This window comes from Botryllus schlosseri, chromosome 16 (genome assembly GCF_051294905.1).
Source record: "Botryllus schlosseri isolate E-star chromosome 16, Bs_hap1, whole genome shotgun sequence".
Classification (NCBI taxonomy): domain Eukaryota; kingdom Metazoa; phylum Chordata; class Ascidiacea; order Stolidobranchia; family Styelidae; genus Botryllus; species Botryllus schlosseri.
Genome location: NC_137251.1, coordinates 15,878,487 through 15,902,619, shown reverse-complemented (window position 1 = coordinate 15,902,619; position 24,133 = coordinate 15,878,487). Strand labels below are relative to the sequence as shown.

At 41.3% G+C, this 24,133-nt stretch overlaps 2 protein-coding genes across 3 annotated transcripts; one reads left to right on the top strand and one right to left on the bottom strand.

The window, feature by feature from the left end:
• The first annotated feature begins 724 nt into the window (after positions 1-724).
• LOC145458410 (uncharacterized) lies at positions 725-13,535 on the top strand. 2 transcript variants are annotated; one of them, XM_080336777.1, is made up of 5 exons: positions 725-838; positions 1,570-1,692; positions 7,385-7,488; positions 8,385-8,437; positions 11,980-13,535. In XM_080336777.1, the coding sequence occupies exons 2-5, from the start codon at positions 1,587-1,589 to the stop codon at positions 12,017-12,019; spliced, it is 303 nt and encodes a 100-aa protein (XP_080192903.1). In that variant the 5' UTR covers positions 725-838; positions 1,570-1,586; the 3' UTR covers positions 12,020-13,535. The 2 variants fall into 2 exon arrangements, with proteins under 2 accessions (XP_080192903.1, XP_080192902.1); XM_080336776.1 differs by having other exon boundaries at positions 8,385-8,450.
• Positions 13,536-18,298: 4,763 nt separating this feature from the next.
• LOC145459045 (uncharacterized) lies at positions 18,299-23,700 on the bottom strand. The gene is made up of 7 exons (XM_080337624.1): positions 23,299-23,700; positions 23,167-23,234; positions 22,946-23,033; positions 21,617-21,749; positions 20,910-21,071; positions 20,060-20,241; positions 18,299-18,514 (listed from the first exon to the last, which is right to left on the bottom strand). The coding sequence occupies exons 1-7, from the start codon at positions 23,323-23,325 to the stop codon at positions 18,476-18,478; spliced, it is 699 nt and encodes a 232-aa protein (XP_080193750.1). The 5' UTR covers positions 23,326-23,700; the 3' UTR covers positions 18,299-18,475.
• Between the last annotated feature and the right edge of the window lie 433 nt (positions 23,701-24,133).

Below are 24,133 nucleotides of genomic sequence, written 5' to 3'. Positions count from 1 at the left end.
GATCGTAATCGCAATCGATCATATTCACGAAGTAATCACCCCATGTCTGTATACGATTGAATAATATATTCGTATTGAAATACACCCGAATTTTTTCGGCGGACACTCGTTAGGGGTTATCGTCAGCGACTGGTAGGGAATTCAAAATAACTATGTATATCAACAATCGTTTTGGCTCCTTTTCAATGTTTCGCGATTCTTGTGGTGTTTTGAATCGATGGAAATTGTTAATAAAATTGCTCCGTGTTCTTTCTCTATGTATTTTGGCAACGTGCGCGTTTGTCTTGGCGGTATAGATGTTTTTGTTGTTTTGCGTCAACAGCGTTTGTTTGAAACTGCCGAGTCACACGCTTTGTTATTCCACGGCTGACGCAAAAGCCGGCCGTATTGAGAATAAACTGATTGTTGCGCCACGCAGCTGTAACTTTCTACTAACAGCTGTAACTGTTATCGCCCTAGCAACAATCCAAAAAAATCCAAGAGCAATCCAAAAGCAATCCAAAAGCCGGTCGTATTGAGAATAAACTGATTGTTGCGCCACGCGGCTGTATCTTTCTACTAACAGCTGTAACTGTTATCGCCCAAGCAACAATCCGCACAATGCCATCGCGTTCACTGCTGTAATCGGAATCGAAATTTACTTAAAACTTTCCGTGCTGATCATAGATTTTGAAATACCACCTTCCTTGCTGCTTTGTAAATCGCGCCGTGTGTTGCTTTTCAAAGGTCTCGAACTGGTTCGGGAACAAGCGCATCCGGTACAAGAAGAACATCGGAAAATTCCAGGAAGAGGCCAATCTGTACGCAGCCAAAACAGCGCAGGCGGCGGTCAGCGCAGGTATACCGCGACTTTTCCCGATCAATATAGATAGACATTCGAAAATATCGATGGATAGCAATGTCATTGTAATTGAATCATATATTTCTATTGATATAAATCTGGCTGACACTCGTCAAGGGTAATCATCAGCAACTAGTAGAGACTTGGAAAGAACATTGTATATCAACAATCGTAATACCAAAATATGCCATTGTATGTTATCAGCCCAGGTGGTGGCTGGTGACTCAAGTAGAAGTAGAAATAACGCCCTAAATTTCTACTCAATTACAAACTGAAGTAGCAATTCCGAAGATGAGTCTACTTCAAGTGGATGTGGGAAAGTACCCATAGGATAGTTTGTAAAAGTAGATATGTTCGAGAATATAGTTTTTGTCTCGAAGTGTATGTAGCCTGAAGCACAAACAATTGAGTAAGTAACCTGCCTGAGTACTCCGGAAAAATAGAAGTACTTCATTAGTAAATCGCCTTAGGTGGCCAGAGATTGTCAGTTACAATTTGTTACTTGAACAACAGTCAGGGCGGAAATCATAGAACAGAATGCTAATCATATGAATAAAACCGGTAATCGTGGCACATAAAGTGGGATAATCTTTCGCACGAGGATTGTCCCGAGTCGTTTTTAGTCGGACGATTAGCATTCTTCCGGTTAAGCCCCTCCCTTGGTTGTAGACAGGCCGATTTTCCAATTTCACGACCTTACAACTACAATCGTTGCTTGTTGTTTTCAGACATGTCCGGCGGTTGAATGTTTTCGCCCGGGAGCCAAGGGGGCCCGCCGGGGTCTCCTACAGGCGGCCCCATGCACGGCTCGCCGAACAGCTCAACGCCCACAACTCCTACCTCCGGCCACAGTAAGTTTCAGTTGATTGATGCCGTGCGCCAGAACAGGAAAATGTCCAGCTTTTCCAAATTAGGATTAAATTAGAATTACTGAATTCGCAAAAAAATACAAGAATCAAGTTCAATTCATATCAAATCAGCGTTCATTATTATAAGCACGAGAAATGTCTGTACATCAAGCTTGGCTCATTTTAGCACTATACAGTTCTCATATAATATTTTCATGAAAACCAGAAATGAGAATAGAATTGGAATGAGACCTTAGAAACATTTCACGAATTAAATTCCTGGCACTATAATCGTGTTATCATGTAACGTTTGCCTTTGCTACGCGATTTGTTTGGTGTTTGGTTACATGCCGTGGAATGACTATGTCCGTTTGGTATGAGTGATTAGGAATTGCACAATAGCGAGTCGCATCATACGTAGTCGTAGGGAGACTTTGTTATTTACAATCTCGCCGTTTGTTTTGCTGTTTTCAGCGGTTCACGCGAGTTAATTTGACGCCCCGTTAAACAAGTGCATTTGTACGATGTGTGACGCGAAACGGATGGCATTAGCCTGGAGATTAGTGCGCAGATTTCGGCGGTCGGATTCAAGTTTGTATGCCGGTTCTATTACAAGCGGGGCTTCGCACAATGTTTTCATTTCACACATAGTTTCGATAGTATTTACACTCTGGAAGCCTTGAAACCTCGATTGATGGTATCGTGACGTACGAAACGCATATTATAAATCTACTTACCCAAACATTGCCATGGTCGTAAATATACCAAATTATCTTTATGTGATGTAAAACTGGCAGTTAGCCTACAAGAAGTCGTTGGTAGTAACAGCATAGTGTCCTATATGGTGTCGACACAAGCAAATCTCACGGCTCAGTGAAATTGTGCCAGGTCACAATTTCCATTTGGCTACAGGGAATTTGACGGTCATATTTGACCGGCTTGCCGAGCATTAAATTTGGTAAAACGGGTATCAAACGAAAGCTGACTCTGCACTGATTACGAAGATATAAATTTCATCCCGCTCGCGGCCCTGGAACCCCCACAATCAGCCTCAAATTTTTCATTGTTATGAAGATTGGCATTGGGACGCAACAATGCTGTCCGCTCTTTTTTTCTTGAGCTACTCTCTCGTTTCGCCAGACGTAGAGTACCACTACATGGTAGATATGCCCAAGGTTTTTATCAGAACCGAGTGACTCGCAGACCATAATGGGAATCTGTCCTGCATTGTTACCAATATGATTCACACCTGCAGGCCAACATCATTAGTTCTCAAACTCTTTTTGACTCGCCCCTTGATGATAGTAAAAAAGTTCGCCCCCCTCTTATCGTCATATCGAAAAATATGAAAAAGAGCAACCAGTATGTTTGCAATCCCAACGCATGGTTTGGTGGAACGGAGGGTTCTATGGCCGTTGAGACGCTTCTCAAATATGGAGCTCCAGTTTAATACTTTAAATAATTTATTTGTTTGTTTTCGTGGTATTCATGGTGTTTGTTGACTACTATGGTCATTTACACCAGGCCGACATTCTTCATTTTTATTCCGTAACTGTCGACTTATAGCACGGCCCACTTCTAGGCTTTTTGTAAGAGACCGCTTACGTGGATGAGGTGACGAGGAGGAGCCTAGATAAACCTCCAACACTGATAGGTATTGGAATTCTGAAAACGACCTCGGTCGGACTCGATCCCGCAACCAACCCATTGATGTTGTAGCCGCAGATTATATTACTGCGCTATCTCGCCACCAAATAATTTATTAAACATTATCATGTGCTTGTGCAATGATAACATATTTAGCACATGGATATTTTAGCGATTTTGGTTCCTAAACCCTTTTACTGAACTTGAGCTTAGCTCGATCGGACCTGACCAGGACCTAAATCAAAAACCAATGGCAGCTACACGCATTTACCAGTTACACTTCATTCAGGGACATCTCCTTATTAGTGCATGGTTCGGTATCACTGAAAATCTAGCATCAGTGTGTGGATGGTACGGTGGAATTTTGACATTTCAAATCGAAATATAGGCCTAATTATGATTATTGCCATTGTTGAAACTTGGAAGTTTCAGCACAAATTAAATCCACTCGAGTTAGAGAAAATCATTTCTCTCAGGCGGCTTCGTGCCTCCCCTCAGATGCTTTCACGACCCCCACACCCCCACTTTGTGAACCGAGCAGAGGAAGAATGAGCAGCAGCTTTTCCGGGCACAGATGTTGGGTGATCACTCTCAGTCATCAGTCAGGTGACAACCGGCGAATATAGGACGTCAGTAGACATGTAGGTCTACTCGTTCACAGAGACCCTACCAAGACACAGGTGAAGCGAGATGCAGGGGCCATTGAACTTGGCCTAAAATGGTTTGAGGAAATGAAGTCATTCGTCAACGATGAATAAAAGGGGTTGCTCATGTATTTCTCATCTGGATTCACAAGTACGGGTGATGACGTAGTCGAAATAGTGAGGGAGCAGCTGAAGTTAGGATGGTGATGCAGATCAACCTGGATGGCAAAACAGTGACCTCGACCATGGTTTTCGTACCCAAGGTGAAAGCCCTGTCACCGCAAAGAAAATGTCTCAAGGTTTACGAGCAAAACATTCACATTGACTCATTGAAGTTGTTCAACCGACTGATCATTTTCACCCAGCGGGATATGGATGTTGAGACAAGCTTGCAGTATGAGTTCACTCCTTTCCCGCTGTCCCTTTACAGCAACAAAGATCAGAAGATGAACAAGGCAACCAAGGCAGAATTTTCGAATACAACCCTGTAGGGCCGTTGCTTTCAGAATGTCATTGTGGTCTTTGATAGTTAGCCTACAACAGTTCACCAAAAGATACAACATGTTCTCATGGAAGACAGCGGCATGAGTGATCAAACCAGAGACACTACCTCTAACTCACTCCGTGAGTACCTGCAGACCCGGGATTGAATTATTTTACTGAACATGTTTCCGAATCCCATCGATTACGGATGGCAATAGGCGTGCATGGATATGAGCAAGTTCCAACACTGGAACCGTTGGCTTCTGGTGAGCTATTGCAATTCACAAGCTGTAGTTGTCATAAAGATTGCAGCGACCGAATGTACAGTAGAGCTCTTCATAAATGACTTTTTTTCTCAAATCGTACTGGCTACTTGATAAAATTGTTAGGTTACCTAATTTAAGCCTACACACAAAATTTGGTTCAATTCCAGCCAGTAACCGCTTTGCTACAGGAGAAGAAAATTTCTACTTATATAAAAATGAATAGTAAAAAATTTGAAAATTTTCTGTTCATCCCATGAAAGTGTTAGGCTGTCTATAGAAACGATCCTCACCAAATTTGGTTCAATTCCAACCAGTGGAAGCGGAGTTATTGCCATCGAAAAATTTTGATTTAAATAAAATAGTATTTACGGTGAGCACAACTATAATAAATAAACAAAGAATCGGTCGCCGTAAATCAGTGGTTCCCAACCTTTTTCCACCCATGTACCACTTCGAGGTTTTATGCAGTGCTCACGTACCACCTACATAATTTACGCAACCGTAGGCGGTAAAAATGTTTTCACCATTTATGACGTCATAATTACGTATTTGACCTATGTGGAGTGTAATAACTGGGGCGATTTTTCTACCTAGAAATCGGAGGATTTTGACCTAAAATAACTTTATTTTGACCAAATTTTGACCTCACGTACGCAAATTACGTGTTTTCGCACATAATGTTAAAATTGTACCACTTATGTTCATTTCTGGTTGGGACTGTTTGTCCTTACGAAGTGGCTTGCCCTGAAAAGGCGTTTTTGACTTGATAAGTGACAAATTTTGACATGGAAAAACTTTATTTTAACGATATCTAGCCGAGTAGTTACACCACGTATCATGGTAGAGTTGATTAAAATTTTTTGTAGGACAACGTAAGATACTTTCCTACATTCTCGGGTAGAAAGTGTATCTCCTTACTAAGTAGCTTGCCAAGAATGGAGAAAGACCGTTCAACAGCAGCAGTTGTGGATCGACAAGTGACAACACTGAAGTTGTGCATGCACTGCTGGTGACACACCATGTTGCTTCATTCTGACAATGTTGTCATACATCACAATTTTTCATTATGCGCTTCCTAATAAAAGAACCTGGCTATGCCCAAGCAGCCTTGCTTCAGTTAGGATATTGCGGTTCGTTGAGCATAACACCATGTCAATCGTCAACCTATTTGTTTAGTTTAACAGTTTATGATCCACGATCAGCAGAAAATGGGCCGCCTACAACGGTAGGTCTATATAAAGTAGGCTACAAGCAGCAAAATATAAAAGTCTAGGATAGAAACGAAATGGAGGAGTCAGAAAATTTTGACTTGTAAACAATTTTGACAATTTTTTGACTTAACGCTTCAATTTTGTCCTACAAATCGTCCTAGTAATAACAAATTCTATTACAATAGGCATTATCAGCCCGGGTTGATGAGATGCATGGAATTGTTTTTTCACCACTTGCGAATTATTCAAAATCAACCCCACCTGAACTAATAACTTCCTTCGGTCGAAAAAAAAAACGGAATCTACTCGCGTACCACCTGGAAGACCTTCGCGTACCACTAGTGGTACGCGTACCACAGGTTGGGAACCACTGCCGTAAATACTATTTTATTCAAATCCAAATTTTTCGACGGCAATAACTCCGCTTCCACTGGTTGGAATTGAACCAAATTTGGTGAGGATCGTTTCTATAGACAGCCTAACACTTTCATGGGGTGAACAGATAATTTTCAAATTTTTTATTACTTCTTTTTATATAATAAATGGAAACTTTCTTCTCCTGTAGCAAAGCGGTTACTGGCTGGAATTGAACCAAATTTTGTGTGTAGGCTTAAATTAGGTAACCTAACAATTTTATCAAGTAGCCAGTACGATTTGAGAAAAAAGTCAATTTTGAAGAGCCCTAATGTACAGCTGCAAGAAGAATGAGGTCAGGTGCATTTCGGCCTGTGGAGTATCTAAAGGCCTTATAATGCAAAAATTGGAGTCACGATGATGTTGAGTCCGATGGGCATAGGCATTGCCTGTTGAAATGTCTGATATTGTGCATGAGCAATAAGCTACCTCTTCAGTGAACATAGCTATGCGAAATAAAGGCTATTTTGGGCATGAATATAGAAGTGGGTGTGGCGTTCTTCACAAAGCAGAGCCTGTAGTGAAATATAAGTGTTGAAAAGCAATTGAGAAACATGGTAAACCATTATTAAACACGTCCTAAGTTACTTATGGACGATAAAGATTTTTTAATTTTTTTCAATTTTTTTTAATTCGTCAAATTTAACAGCGTTTTTTGGGGTTACCCACAAGAGTTGAACTTCAACATTTTAACACATGTTATTACACACCTTAACAAACAAATTGGTGGAGAAATTGATTGGTAACAATATAGTTCACAGATTTTCACAAGTTTCCCTTACTATTGAGAATTGGAAAGGACATCGTATGTCAACATAAGTATCACCAAATGTGACGTCACCGGCATGAACTTTCGAACAATCGCGGTGAACAGATGCTTAAGCTCGCTGCAAAATCGAGGGAAAAAAATTAAAAGCATTTATCCATTAGCAAGTTACCGCACTTGACTGTGATGCATCACCAAGCTATTCGATTGTATGCCCAAGTTCTATACCTCTCCAGTCTCTCGATTGGTATTTCGTCTGTGTAGATTACGCGAGCCCGTCGTCGCAAGGCGGCTACCCGCAGGGCGGAGGCAACTCTGGCGAAATGTTCATGAGAGTGAACGGAGAGAACTACTCCGTACATCAACAGGTGATTGATTGTTTGCTGCGGGTCTCATCATGGCCTACTAAAAGGTCGTGGTCTCATCTATAGAGATAAGACGCTCGAACTGGTCTTCGTGTGTTACAGATCTACTGTAACCCTGCACACCAAATTTGATTCAATTCCAACCAGTAGTCTCGTTGTTACAAGAGAATAAAAACATGGATTTATTACAAAAATTCAATAAAAAAAATTCAAAATTTCCTATTCACCCCATGAAATTGTTGGGTTGTCAACGGAAACGAATCTCGCCACATTTGGCTCAATTCCAACCAGTGGGAGCGGAGTTATTGCAGTCGAGAAATTTGGATATGAATAAAATAGTAACCTGGCCACCGTAAATGCTATTTTATTCAAATCCAGATTTTACGACTGTAATTACTCCGCTTCAGCTGGACGGAATTGAGCCAAATTTGGCGAGCATCGTTTCTGTGGACAACCCCACAATCTCATGAGGTGAACAAGAAATTTTGAAAAAAAAATTATTTAAATTTTATATAATAAATCCAAATCTTTCTTCTCTTGTAGCGATACGGCTACCGGCTGGAATTAAACCAAATTTGACGTGTCGAGTTTTTCTAGCTAACCTAACAATTTTATCAAGTATCCAGTGAATTTAAAAAATATATATTTTTGAACATCACTTTTACCGCCTCTGATAATTAGCATTTGCTTCGTTGCTTGCATGTTTTCCGCTATCAGCTTACTAACATCGGCTGTATGATCGTCATTCGTTATAGCGACACTCGCGTGTTACTTATTATTTCCGCTGATGTCGAATGCTATCAGGGTCGGTTTACGTTATGACGAGGACGCGCAGGGGCCTAGCATTGCCCGCAGTAGAGCCGGTGTAAACCTGGCACTTTTGTAACTATTTCTGCCAGGGCGTGGAGTATGAAAACGACGGCGGCCTCGCCGGACACGGACACAGCAACATGTACAGTCCGCCGGTATTTTTCCGTTGTTGTCGCATGTGCTCGTGTGATAGGCCCTGTAAAGACTTGTGCCGCCAATAAGCGTTTAGATTTTGTCTCATTCATTATAACGATCTTCGTTGGGTGTTAGCTAAACTTGAATAATTTCCCACATTCTCAAGTCATTTTTGATGCATGTGTTGGCCTGACCTCTCTGTCATCAGTCGCGTGGTTTCCGACCTGCCATGTGTCATTAGCGTTCATGTCCCGATTATTTTAGGAGTTGTTGAAGTAAGCCGACCCTTTTCCGCTTATTTCCGTGCTTGAAACTTTGCTTTTTTTGTTAGGCCCGACTTTTAGGGCAGAGATCACGAATAGCTTATCCGGGAGAACGTCAGTCGTCTGATTTAAACTATTCATCGTGGTAACCTACTTCGCTGTAGTGGAAGTTTCACCAGACGACTCGGGATAATCCTCGCGCGAAATCTAATCAACAGTTTTAATCGGGTGATTAGCATTTTCCCGGATAAGCTATCTTCTGTGATCTCCGTGCTTAGTATCGCACATTCGACACTGTAACTGTGTTTTTACGATTTTCACCGTGGCGTAGGTGGTGAAAATGAGGTAAACGGCACTTTTTGGTAACGAATTTCGTTTTCATGCACAATTGCACATTAAAACCTATGTAAGCGAGTCGGACACACCTGTATTTACGGAGATGTATAGCCCAGGGATGGGGCGGGTACTGTTTTCGTGCAGAAAACCCAACAAGGCAAAAAAAAATGTGATACAGCACCCACTGGACCCATGGATTGGATATATCTCCATAAGTATTGGTGTATTTGACTGGTCTACACCCATAGGAATGGGTGTGAACGGAACATTTAGTACCTGAAAGAGCCGATGGCCGGATTTGCACCTTACACTACAATAGAAACTTGGTTAAATACAACAATTTTCTACCTATGTGTTTGCGGTTACCAGTGAATTCGGCAGTTGTCGAGTTTGGCATCAAAAATATAATAACTATTATCATGAAATCGATGCATAATTATGGTATCAATAAATTTGGAAGTGAATATTTCGCTGAATATGAACGCAAGCTGTGGTATACGGTACTTGGTGAATTCGGCACTTGGTACACTGTATGTCTTAATATATTCGGATTAGGATTGGGTTAGGTTATGGCAGGGGAGGATATAGAGTAATGATTATGAGCCGCCAAGTGCCGAATTCACCTAGTGCTGAATTCACTGGTAAACGTATTTACAGTGTACGATCAGTATAATAAATACACTGCCGTTGGTCACGCAGATCACTGCTCGCATGTATCGGTTCATGTTAAAACGAACTATTAGCGGAATGTTTCCTACAGTTACATTTTCGTTATAATGTCGCATGAATTGTTGCGTGTTTGTCGTAGTGTGAAGAACCGGCGATCGCACGAACTGCGATTTTATTCATTCCGTTTGCTGCAGGGTTGTAACCAAGTCACATGGTTCCGAGTCACGAGTCAATCTGACTTTTGTGGTTTTGACTCGAGTCGAGTCGAGTCATTTTCAATTCATCACCGACTCGAGTCCGAGTCCAAGTCACCGTTTTAAGGGTCAAGTCCGAGTCATAGTGTTATGACTCGAGTCGAGTCCAAGTCACAGTAGGCTATTGAAGTCATGTTCAACTTATATTTTCAATCCTGCTTGGGTGATATCGAATTCCTTGCTTGCCAAACATGCTTATTTTGTCCCTATCATAGTCTTGGCACATGTTTATTTAGGCAGATAACGGACAGTTCCTGGCCTAATTTACCGATGCTACAGATAGACGAGACAGGTCGCCAATACGATAACTTTACTAATCTTAGAACTTTAAATCAAATATCTGTCAGTCTGATATATCGCAAATGCAAGCACTCAGTTTTTATTACTAGCACATCGAAGACCGCTCACAAATAGCTTATAGAGAATTAACGAATTCACGTCTACATACTACCTGATAGAGAACCTACGAATTCACGTCTAGATACAAGCTGGTAGAGAATCAACAAATAAACGTTTATGTAGAGGTACGGTTTTGCTTTCACATTAAATCAGGTGGTTGACCAGAAAAATGTCAACTTTCCTGCTCAGCTCCCGAAGTAGTCGCCGGAGCGTTACTTTAGTGCTGATTTACTGTTATCTTAGTCGAATTTTGCCCTACATTTACCAAAAATTCCCAAAAATGAGGGCAGAATCTTAAAAAGGAGGCTACTTCTTAAAATTGTTAGATTACCTGAAAGAACTTAAATTTAGCTCAATTCCAACCAGTAGAAAGCAATGCTAAGAGAAAATATTTTGAATTAATTACAAATAGAGACTTTCGAATTTTACCGGCTACCTCATGATATTGTTTGATTGTGTAAAAGTATGATTCATAGCAAATTTGGCTCAATTCCAACTAGAAGAAGCGAAGTTATTAGAGTGGAACATTTTGAATATGAAAAAATAGTCAACTTACTACTACTAGTATGTAATTATATTATATGAAATCATTTCTCACTAAAAATACTCCATGTATTTTCAAATCCAATATTTTCTCCTCTCATATCATTGATTCCACTATTTAAAATTAAGCCAGATTCAGTGTTCTTTTTATGCAACGTAACAATTTTATCAAGTGGCCACCATGTAGAATAAAAAAGAAGGTATTTTTGGTTGTACAAACATCACACAACATTAGCCATTCATTACTACTCACGTGCACAATGCACATATCTAACAAAACGTCAAATGGACGGAGGGTATTGTGTGTTTTCACAGACAGCAGATCAAATCAATGAGTTATACTTGAAAAATACTTAAGTGGAAAGGAGATTCTCATATATGTTGAGGCGGCATGGCCTTAGAATAATCCACATCCACTGGATACACGCTCCACTGGTGCATTAGATGCAGGAATTGAAAAGCAATTTTGAACCACACTGATGAGCATTAGATACTCATCCATTCTAGTCGCCCAAAAATACAAAGAATCATCGCCTTCAAATCCACACATGAGCTTATCAGTCTCTTCCAAGTAGGCTACTTGACCAACTGAGTCATTTCATTGGCTCTAATTGAACTTTGCTTCGATTGTTTGCTTGTATAATTGAAAAGTCTTGAGTACTATTACCTCTTCACCACGGGATTATTTTGTACAATGCATTGCTCTTTGCTACTAAGTACCATTGTCTTTTGTTTTTACGGCGGCATATCTGATATCAGACGAGTGCAACGAAAGCAGTGGTGACAAATAGCGATGTCGACAGAATTCGTCACATGCGTTGATCTAACCATTATGATTCGCAAATTTCTTCACCTTCAAGTCATATAAAATAAGCCGAGTCAATGACTTGAGTCGAGTCATGCGTAATGACTCGAGTACAAGTCGAGTCAATCCAAATAATGACTCGAGTCGAGTCGAGTCATTTTCCCATTTCAAGAAAATGACTCGAGTCAAGTCGAGTCACAAAAAAATCGTGACTCGAGTCTGACTCGAGTCGAGTCATGACTCGAGTCATTACAACCCTGGTTTGCTGCTTCGATTTCAGAACGGGGTTTGGCCAAATCAAGATGGATCCGGGCAAGTAGTGACGTCGCCGAGCAAGCGTCCAGATTCAGCGGACTGAGTCCGGAGAGACACCGCCGTCGTAAAGCAACTCAATTTTGATCACGGCGCCCGGCGTTGGAACGTTGTCGGGAGCGAAAAGCAGTCGCTTATTCGCCTCGACCTCGCGTTTACGCTTCAGGGTGACATTTCCGACGTTGTCGTGTCGTTTACGGCGCCGGCCACTTGCGTTTTACGCGACATTGAGCTGCGTAATGCTGTCGCGCGTCTGCGTGCGTTGGCGGACAAGGTGTTGGTATTCTCGCAGACTGGAAGTTTTTTCCACATTCAGTAATCCTAGCTCAAATATGATTAGGAAAAGCCGAAAATTTTCTAGATGTTCGACTCTGCATTTATGCGAACCGTGATTAATCATACATCTGTCTCTTTAGTCTTTTGTTTCCATCGATTTACCTCGGTATGTCGCACGCATATGCAGTTTACAGTGCAACCCTGTCAAGGCCTTTTGAAACCATTGCGTGCGTTGCGAAATTGGTGCTTTGGCCCTCTTCTCGTCGGTCTTATATGCTCTTTTTATACGTTGTTTCTTATTACGCTCCGCACAGGCTTATTTTTGAAGCAAGCCCTTTTCAGTGCTTATTGATTTCGGGCTGATTTGCCCAAAATCGCGACTCCTACAACCCCGATTTTATTTCGATTACGACTTATTTTCGACGCACTGTCGCGTTACTTTCCGAATCATAATTCTCTGACTTTTTTACAGTCATTTTATTTCGAAATCCAGCAGCGTATCCGAAACTTCATTAATGTTGTTGTTTTATTTCAATTCACAAACCTCGCCGTTTAGTTACGATTGAAAAAATGGAGTGTTTGTCTTCTGTGATAAATATTAGGTAGGTCGCCAGCTTCTACGCGCTGCACCGTATGCGTAGACACTAGATCAGTGGTTCTAACCTTCACTTACTTGGCACAACCTTACGCTATAATCAGCAACCCCAAATTTTAGCCTATAGTATCAAAAACGCTAAAACAGTATACTGGTGCACAGAATGAACTGCGCATCAACAACGGCGTTACGAGAACAAAACTATTAAATCATAATTTTCGCAAAAACAAGAAGATCCTAATGTTCAATGCAAATTATTGTGACTCAGGCCGTATCAATCGCCTGTGTGTCTTGACCTCCAGCGAACCTCAGTTCGAACCACTGCAGTAGATAGTTGAAGGTGGCGATCCGGTTTGAAACTGCGTTTATTGCTGCAGGCCGCAAGTCTTTCGGAATACGCTGAAGTGTTCACCTCTTTCTACCCCCAGCAGTCAGCATATTTTCAACTTATAACCCGACGCGAATCATTAGCTGTCTTGTTTGTGACGTATCGATTTTTGATATGCAGTATATCGGAGGCGGGCCTATCGCCGCGTTCGCGTTTGTTTGTGAAGCGTCTCTTTTTGTCGATTAATTTTCAGCTAATTTGCACGATATTTCTCGATAGTACATTGCTCGATGGCTTGTTGTAGTGAATAGACGGGTCTCGATAATATCCTAGTAACAGCACTTCGTCAGCCCCCCCCAAAAAACATTGGTCGTGGGCCCCCCATAGGGTCAGGGCCCCCCCAGACCCCCCTGCGGCGATACTCTGTTTACGGCTATTTATCATTTGCGTTGGCAGTTTGTTTAGTGAATCAGCTTTTGTCGCCCAAGCGCGGGAAATTTCTAGAATTCATGACTGAATCGGTCAGTATGATCGGGAATTGCATATATATTGTTATCAATTTTTATCTTCTCTCTGCTCACGTAATCAGATTTGCCGGTAGAGCTGAGTGAGGTGTGTTTGAAAAGGTAGGACCACTCAATAATAATTAAACATCTTCGGGCGTATACCCGTTGGCAGGAACGAAACAGCACCTCGTCAGGCCCCCAAAAACGCGAGTCTTGGGCTCCCATAGGGTGATGAAACGACCGCTCCATCTCGTTGTTCGCGTTTGTCACGAAGTCATCTGTACTGTACTGTGAGCCAGCGCGAAGCGCGAAAATTTTCGATAATTTATGGTAAAATCGGTCAATCAGATCGCGATTGCATATATATTATGCTATCAATTTGTTGTCCTCTCTACTGACGTAATTAGATTAACCGGTAGAGCTGAGTGAAGTGTCTTGAAAACGGGAGGGCCCGTAAATAATAATTGAACATCTTCGGGCGGGCGGACCCGTTGATATGACTTCGTTATATGATGTTATTTCGTGACTTCCAGTCTGATATATCAAAAAATATAGAATCGCCCAAACGTGGGCTTCTAAACTAAGAGACACACACAATTTCAAATTGGTATTTCTTCACTGGCATAAAATTTTTCCCAGCGGGATGGTATTTGTCTTGTGAGGTTCACATTGCAAAGACAGGAACATTCAGCGCCAGTCATTTAGGCGCCTATGGACAATTAAACCTATATGTATTTTGTATATATAACGAAGTCTTCGGTCAGCATAAGGGCATAGACTAGGGTTGCCATACGTCCGGAATTTCCCGGACATGTCCGGAATTTCACTGTAAAAACTGCGTCCGGGAGGAATTTCTAAAATATGCCTAAATGTCCGGAATTTTGAAGGCTTGAAGTAATGCTCATAATATTTTCATAAATCAACATTATCAAGATTATTTTTGGGAAGATATATGCTACATGATATTTTTCTCCGCGCTTCGCGCGATTTAGCATCATATATATTGGTTTTAATATGGGGACTATCACCCTCGCAAAAACGGCGATCAAAAATAAATAAAAAATACCATTCATTTACAAAAATAAGTGTGATTGCAATCATGTAATGGCAATTACAAGGTAACGGAAAATTCATAGAGTCAGTTTAGGACAGGCCGTTTGGATGATATATTCAAAGATGGTGGTTCTAGACCTGGGGGTGGATTGCCGTTTATCTGGGGTTCGCGAAGATGTTGAACGTAATTAGCTTCCAATATAGGCCGTGAGTGAGTCTGGGAAAAAGGAACCTACCTTTAATTAGTAATCAGCTCATCAAATTTTTAGCTGGGCCACGGCACATTTTCAAATTGGAAATGGAGTCGCGACCAAAAAAGGTTGGATACCACCGGATGTGCGGTGTCTATATAGCTCAGTGGTGCAGTGCGCACCGGTATTAGGCTGATAAATAATTGCATCGGCGTGACATGAACATGACTTAACGATGTACAATTACGCTCCTTGCATTTTCGAAGTCATCGTCCTCCACCAGCTCTACCCCGCTAACTCTGATCAAGTGGGCGGAGAGACGATCAAAATTATACAGTAATATATGGAAGAACCAATAATATTGACACAATTCATTCAAATCATTTAAAGACCAGATGCATATAGTAAGCCCCCAGAAGTTGCATCGAATACCCTACGGTGGGCCGAAGATCAGTGTTTATTTCGGCAGGAGGGGGCTGAAAAATGTGGCTTCGGCCCTCGTTACCACTTACAATACACAACCACGTACTCCTGAACCGGATCGTGACCACCTCTGGTCATTAGACAAAGCGTTGCTGGTGTGACGTCATATTGATCGACAATGATCTCACACCTCATTTTGAAATCCGCTAGTGGGCGCTGAAAAGCGTCCGGAATTTGTAAAACAAAAATATGGCAACCCTAGCATAGACCCTTTCGGCCAAAGTTTTCTCGCTGCCGATCGTTCCGGCTCACTTCTTGGTGTCGCATGTTATATGGCCTAAAACTTGATTGTATGTCTTGGCGGGTCGTGGCGCGGTAATGGCCCAATACCCAATAATAAAGATAAATGGTTACTTGAATTCGCGCGCAGCGCGAAAAAATTTTGTAAAAATTGCATCAATTTTCAAAAAATACTCTATGATTTATGCTAATTCACGAAATAATTTTGGGCCCCCTTCGAGCTCGGCCCCCCCCCAATTGGGGGGTTTGGGGTGCGGCAGTTACGGTGCTGATCCTAGTACATCGGCCGGTTGGTACGTGACTTGTAATGTGAACTGGGCTAGGTTACTGTTCTCGATACTTTGTTGTAAGTTTGAATTGTGAATGCATGGACCTTTTTCCAGTGAAGGAAATTGTCTTCGACACTGCATATTTGAGAAGGTTTTAGCAACAGTGCGACTTGGCGCACGGTATACGCATGCTTGTCATGGGCGAAGTCGGAAAATCGTTGCTTTCTTAGACATGCATTGGCAGAAAGTCTTCGTTCATTGGAAGGAGCAGTAAGACTTGAGTCTTTGCCGTTCCATCACTGTTCCACGTTTGCTGGCGTCTGTTGTCGAAAAGAATCATTTCAATTTTCCGAGGGTGAAATTATTTCGTTCTCGTTTACCGTGCGTGCGGTGTCGACACTTCGAAATTGGTCAACTTTTCATTTCTTCACTCTGTCCCAATCAAGATGTCGTAGGGATTGTACGCTAACTGCTCGATATGTTACTGACCTCTCCGCCCCGGCCGGTCTACGAAAGTAGAGCCGCGTCGTATGCTGTTTGTGATATATTTTCTATTGTAAGCCGAGCGTGGCTAATAAATTGTCGCAGCTTGCAATGCAGTTGTATTTGAATTTGTGGTGGTGGGTTATTGGGAAAGTACAGCGACCAAAATTTGTGTCTATCGAATCCTACTTTAGCAAAGTAAGAATTGGATCTCGAACCCTCGATCAAATAATTAATTTCGCTTTCTGCAGAACGTAATTTATTCGTGACATAATGCACTGCTGATTATTACTATGTGATCCTATCGTGTATTTGTTTGTAGGAACCTCGGCGGTAGAGTTGTTCTGTCTAACATACCTCTGCCCGTAACACTGTGATTGTGTCATCACAAAACGCTTTTGCTCTCAATGAAGGTGATCGACTAAAAGTCATTTTCTCTGAGCTATTCAACGTTCCATGCTACATAACTCAATTTATTTCCCAATCGATTAATGCAGAAGCATGAGCGCCATATCATGAATTCGAGCGAGATGAAAACAGCAAACTAGTTGCAACTGAATAATATTGAAATACACCCTAATATTGTCGGCTGACACTCATCATGGGTAATCGACAGCAACTAGTAGAGAATTGCAAAGAACATTTTATATCAGGGGTGACCAACCTTTTTCATAGTCACGGCCGCATTTCGATTTCTCGTGTAGCCTACGGCCGCACTCCACGGGATAGAAGTACTGAACTAACTGGACGCCAAATAACCATGTTATACTGTCTATGTCCATTTCCGGCGGACTCCCGATGAATCCATCTATTGATACCGGCTTATTACACGCACCGAAATGACTAGCTGTCAAGTACAAAGCATCAGGGAACCGTAATTGCCGCGTGAAGCGCGAAATTTTTTTCAGATTCACGAATAAATTTCGTCATTAATGTTAGTAGTTTCACATATCACTATCACACGTTTATCCTTTCGTTGCCCATGTGATCAGATTTATCGGTAGAGTTGATTGAAGGGGTGCTTCCGAATATGTATGCCAAGTTATAAATAATGATGGACCTCCGGGTGGGTCAATTGTTGTTAGTCACTTTGATGCATGCTCTTATTCGTTGACATCACATCAGGATTGTCAGAATGTCGGTATAGTGGAAAGATATTGGAATCGCCCAATCAGATCAGAAACAAATTTCTTTCGTGAGGAGCACGCGATTCCAAGTTGATATTTATATATGGACCGCATAATTTCCCTCTGCTGTTCACATAGCATTGTGGGGCTCAGATTGCAAATGGCGTCACTGCACTAAAATTGAAAAATGAAGTAGTATTGTGTCGCGCCCAGCGCGAAGAAAATTTCATGATTGATTAAAATCTCTCAAAAGTTCGGGAGTAAATTCAATTTGCATGGCGACGGCCGCCAACACATACTAATTGAATTACGTGATGACGGCCGCACAAATTACCTTCTACGGCCGCAGGTTGGCCACCCCAGTTGTATATCAACAATCGTGTCACAAAATACGACGTCACGGACATGAAATTTCGAATAAGCGAGACGAAGAGCTCGACGCACTATTTTTAGGCGGTTCACGAACTCCTTCTGTCGGCACGAACTGTTCAACTCTGGCTATTGTAGGTAGTGTTCCTATCATCCTATCGATCATAAGCTGGACCTCGTGGATGCGACGAGGTTCTTTGATCTGTTAGTGATCTTTACAATGCAACAGTTTGCTTGCTGAAGTCCGTTATTCGCCCCAGCTGTTTGTAACCTTGCCTTAGTAATAACGCAAATCACACCAATTTTACTCGAAAAACTTACATTTTGCTTACTACTGACTTTTGCCTAACAAATAATAGTACGAAAATTGAAGTAAGTAAAAATAATATATTTTGCGAGCTATGTGCATCGTCGTCACAGCTTCCCCTGATTTGTATTTAACTTCCGTCGTCTTTTTTTACCGGTGTTGGATACCGTCGCGTGTCCCGACTTATATTGCGGTGGGTCGGCTGTGCCGTAATGCTGCAGCTCTTCTGTGAAAACTTCATCTTGAGGGCTGTTCGTTTAGGAGGCCTTCCCGTTCCTAAACAAATGAAACTCAGTCAAGACATCCCGTTTTTACTGGTACCACCGTGTAATCCACCATGTGCGTACACTGTACTGTACATTGTACAGAGATGGTCGGTGACGAACCGCTACTATACTCGCATTACGAATTCAACATGTGTTCTCTTATACAGCAACATTATAGATGCGGATATCCATTTCGTGATATGGAATGCAGTTTAGGAGCATTGGCTTGGCGTAGCCAGGGGTCGAAAAGGACCCCCTCCCCCCTCATCACACACACAAAAAAGAATGGAAATTTTTCGTAGAATCAATAAATATTACAGTATTTTGAGGCTGATTAATGCAACCTAAAATCTTTCTTCGCGCGATTTAGTGTCCACTGTCCAAAGTGTCCATATATGTCTTGATTTTAATCCCGAAAAAAAATTCTTCCGCAAATACCCATAATTGAATTTAGCTGCATTCTCAATTTTGAGAATACAACAGTACCAGTAGATACACTAGATTAGCACGAGGTCGTTGGGGTGATTGAGTCTAGGGGTGTCAGTTCTGTATGGGGGTTTGGGACTGTTAATTCCGGCAATTTTCGTTCCGGGACACACGAAGACATATAAAGTAGGCTGCATGCTACACGGGTGCTTAAATGGCTGGCGCCTATTAATGATCCTGTCACTGCAATCAGACCTATCAGACATAAATGCGACTAGCACAGGAAAATATCGAAACCTCCCGTTAAGAGCTAGTTTGAAATTTGATCAAAGGAGTTTTTTTAATTTGGTCCGGTATATGTATCAGCGATTCCAATCTTTAGCGTCAATCTTAACCAGAGGTTACTAAATAACCGTGGATTAACGAAGTAATTAATAAGAATGGACACCACTTGCTCATACACACTTACCAATATTATTGATCAAATTCTTTCATTTATTCAAGAAAATTTACGCTCCGCGTGACTACGCCCGAAATTCACATGACTATTCATCAATCAATGTCAGCTATTTGGGCTCGTCCGTGAAACGATCGCCTAAAACAAGCTATAGTTGACAACTGGAAGCTTCCGTAGGGTGTGTGTGTGTGTGTGTGTGTTTCATTTACGTCGTCAAATTTTCGCCCCCCCCCCCAAATATTTTTCTGGCTGCGCCCTTCTCTAGGAGCAGATTTTTACACCACGGCAGCGGATGAAAAGTTGTTCAAGTCTGATTTCTATAGCACCGAGCACATCACTGCTACTTTGACGCCAGATTTCTACAGCACTAACATTTGCGAAGTTCATGGTGCCGCATATAAGGCGTTATAGGCCACATTGGGTTTGAGAGGCAACTTGAAGTTGATAGTGTCAAGTCAGAATCTAGAAGGTATCACGGATCCGCATATATGTTATAACGTGATTGTAAGTCACCATGAGCCTATAGGCGGGTCAGCGAATCGTCACTTTACGAGTCCGTTTTATGGGTCCATTTCTGGATTGGATGAACCCGCAATTACGAATACAGCCTCGACCTTTTGGCATGGGCTGCTTGTATAGACATTGGTCGGACTTTTGATTCTATCATAATACCTCGCCATTATTATCAGCATGCTGTGCTTGCTCCGGAATCGGAATAGCTGTATGATCGGATACAGCAATCGTATGTATTCTTTGTTGAGCCAACATGTCTTCGAACTCTTTCCTCATCTTCGTTTGCGTATCGAGGTTGGTTTTCGTGATTTCCTCGCTCAAGCGCTGGTAGTTTTCGCAGACTGCAATCATAGATCGCGGTGATAGTTTATTTATAGACTTATAGTGAAAAGATGTAGGTATAAATACGGAGCGGACCCCCGAACGAAGTTTCCCGAAACCAGAGTTGGACAACGGGAATATTTTTACCTTTTCCAAATTAAATTAGAATTATAATAATAGCTGAACATTTTTTTTAATTTGGTCAAAATTAGGATTACTGAATCCGTGAAAACTTGGAAATTATATCAAGTTTAGTTCGTATCAAATCAGAGTTCAGCCTCATAACAAGAAACTGGCAAACCTTTGTAAAACAAGATTGGCTCGTTTCGCATTATAGGCTACAGTTCTCCTGTTGCATTTTTAGGAAACCAGAAATTGGATAAGAATTGAAATTGGAGCAAAGAAGCATTTCACAAATTAGACTGAATTTAAATATCGGCATTTATCTCTTGTTAGTCTAATTGTCCAGTTATCCAGGTCTGCTCGAAACTATCGAAATTTCCCACCGCCGTTAACTCTTGATAAGAGGCACACGAAAAATCTTCGACTTCAATAATTATACTGCAGTAAGCGTAGTCTTTGAAAGCGATATTTCAAATTCGGTTCCACCTACTCACTTATTCAAGTTTGTAGTTCATTCAAAAACCTAATTCCTGTACGTTCTTCGACATGAGTTTAAGTTGCTTACCGTATTTGTGATATCTCACGGATGCCCACCCAACGAGTATGAACAGAAATAATATCACTGATGCGAAGACGCCAATCACTATATTCATTCCCTTGGAATATTCTCGATTTTTTTGTTCCAGGTTGTGGATTTTCGCGTTTGCTCGTTCCAATGCGTAAAAGTCTGCAAGGCGACCGCGAATAAATGATGCATGGCAAATGATTTTTTTAATTTTCGATATGGGTATGGCGTTTCTAACCGGAGGTGGTCAGTAACGAAGAACTTTTCCAAAACATTCTGGTTGTGACCATTTGGTGCACTTACTCAATTGCTTTTTATGTAGACTTAACTTCCACATCTACCGTTTTTAGGCAACACTACCTAATTTTACCCTTAGCATTTATAAGTATAATGTATAATGTTGGCAAATGTTTGCGTCACATTGCTGTGTGAAATCGTCATAAGAACCGCTTGAAATATCCATCGCAGTAACTTCTCTGTCTGTATTTTAAGAGATTATACCTATTTGTAGCGTCATCACTCATCAGTCATTTTGCATTAGTCGCTACTATTCATTCTATTCCATGTCCACACCAAGATAACTAATAACTAGACAAGGTATAGTCACAGTACCACTGATGGCGTTATTTCCGAACATAGTTTATTGATGATGCGTATCAAAATTACCCTTACATGGACCTCTATTTGGTTCTGCCATGCTGTCTCACCTCTACATGCCTGTCCGCACGACCCCGTCAAATAGTGGCCGTCTTGGCATATTTCGGTACAGTTTTCGATCTCGAGCGTTGCGAGGGAGAACATCGTACCTGGCGCGGCTTTTCGCTCCTCGTATTCGATATCCTGGAAGAAAAGTCGAGTGGCATCTAGAAATTGTAACCGATCTCGGCACTCTTGAGGCAGAAGAATTTCGTAGCGTGTGAAACCGGGGCGTGAATTTACGATGTAAGTTGTATACGTACATAGTTTGGCGACTAGCAATTTTCTACTTTTCCAAATTAGATTAGTATTGGAACTATAGTTACGCATTTTTTATCAAATAATCATAAAATTTCTGAATTCGCAAAAAATTGTAAATTGAATTATCGGATTATTAGATTGAAATACTACAGAAATCAAGCTCAGTTCATTCTCTTAAAAGCAGTGGCTCTCAAACTGAGGTGCGCGAAGAGTTTGAGGTAGCTAAACACACTGTAAATACACGATGTAAGAAGAGTGACTTCACTTGTGCAATAATTCAAAATACACTACAGGAAAAACCAAGCAACTGGTGAGATTAGCTAACTAAGCTATACGCACTTGGGTCAATAGACTAATTCATCAGTATTCTAGCAGGACAAAATTTTAACCATGTTGAAACAAACGTATTGGACAGAATACGTAAAATATGGATTCATCGCAATAGAATGCGGGGAATGTTTGTCAAAGTGTATGGTATGTTGAAAGCTTTTGACAACACGACGAGACTACGACGCCAAGAATCTTAAATTTGCAGGTTGATTCGAAACCCATCCCAGAAAAGAATAATCGAGATCCCTGCCCTGAGACGGGATGCGAGCGAGCAATGTTATTCCCCTAATGTGCAAGCTTCTACAGAAGAGACAGTTACATCTATTACATTGATCTGTATTTTTTTTTGCCAGTCGTTGGTGTTATGGTATATTAATAACACCAATACCAAATAAATAGCCTTGTATTTGATTAAACTAAGTCATGCAGGAGCCAGGTGGTACGTACTCGCAGCGTTGTATAAAGCAAATAAGTGATGCGCGATTGGAGAAACACTGTCATCAAGCATGGTGATGGCAAATGTCTTGACCGCAAGTTTGGTTCGTTTCACACTATACAGCTCTCTTGCCGCATTTTCAGGAAACCGGAATTTAGATTAGAATTACTATTGCAGCTGAGAAACATTTGACATTCGATTAAAATTAGATTGAAATTAGATTACCGGTAGTACGATCTAATTAGTCTAATTAGACAGAATTTAGGATTTGCGCGCACCGGCTATTGTGAGTGAATGAATCGTATCAACTTACTTTCAATGTCCTGATTACGTTGGGGTCAAATTGCGCGGTCCGCTGGCGCGTTGCCGCTGCGTTGCGGATTTCATTTTTCGGTACTTGCCTGTTGTGAAATGATTATTATCAGATTTGGGTGCGTTATGAATAAGAATGGCGGTTTTGACATCAGGAAATTCGGTAATCGCTGAATTAGACGGAGCCTACTCGTGGTTTTAAATGAATTCGATGGGACTTACGAATTCCGCTGTTTGATTCCGCTGGCTCCGATGACGCAGATCACGGCCAAGAGAATTTGTAAATGAACCTAAGAAAAAAACTCAAGTTATTTATTAGTGTTGTTGTTGATTGACTGTTGTATAGCAACGCACCGTTGTAGCTCTTGGTTGACTCGTCATTTCCTTTGTCCACTGCGGTCCAATTATTCCGCCTAGCTATGGTTCTAAACCTGTGTATGTTCGATATAACTTTTGTTCAGGCATTCAATTAGCTTGACATATTATTTCGTCACCCCTATCGGCTATATTATATATAGATTCATGTCTCCCACCTGATGATTCATCAGTTAGTGACGCGGAATTCAGCATGATGGTGCAATCATTGCCATGAGGGCTCACGTGTACGGCAGTACGCCCACGCCCAACCGATTCATATGTCGTTTTTGAAGCGTGCGTTTCTCACTCACACGTTCGAATGTCGAGCAAGCCAGGAAATGGTTGCTAGTGAATTCGGTACTTTTTGAATTTGGCACGGGAAATGTAATAACTATTATTATTATTATCATCGTAAGATCTTTGTTGCTTTCACACTCTATTTAACGTCCACTTGTATGAATATAGCTTATGTGTAACTAATAAAGTAATATTCATACAAGTGGACGTTATATAGAGTGTGAAAGCTACCAAGGTCTTACGTTTATATATATCGTCTGATATCGTTGATCGCAACAACGTATTATATTATTATAATGAAATCCATTCAAAATGAATGCTTCCCTGAATGTGAGCGGGAATTGTGGTATACGGCACTTGGTGAATTCGGCATGTTGAATTTGACACGGCACTTGTTATGAATGTGTTAGGGTTAGGTTAGTGTTGGGAACTAGTTTGAAGGTTATGGTAGGGCGAGGTTACGATACAGATTAGGGTTCGCCAAGTACCGAATTCACTGGTAACCATTTCCTCAGCGAACCATACTATCGTCTAT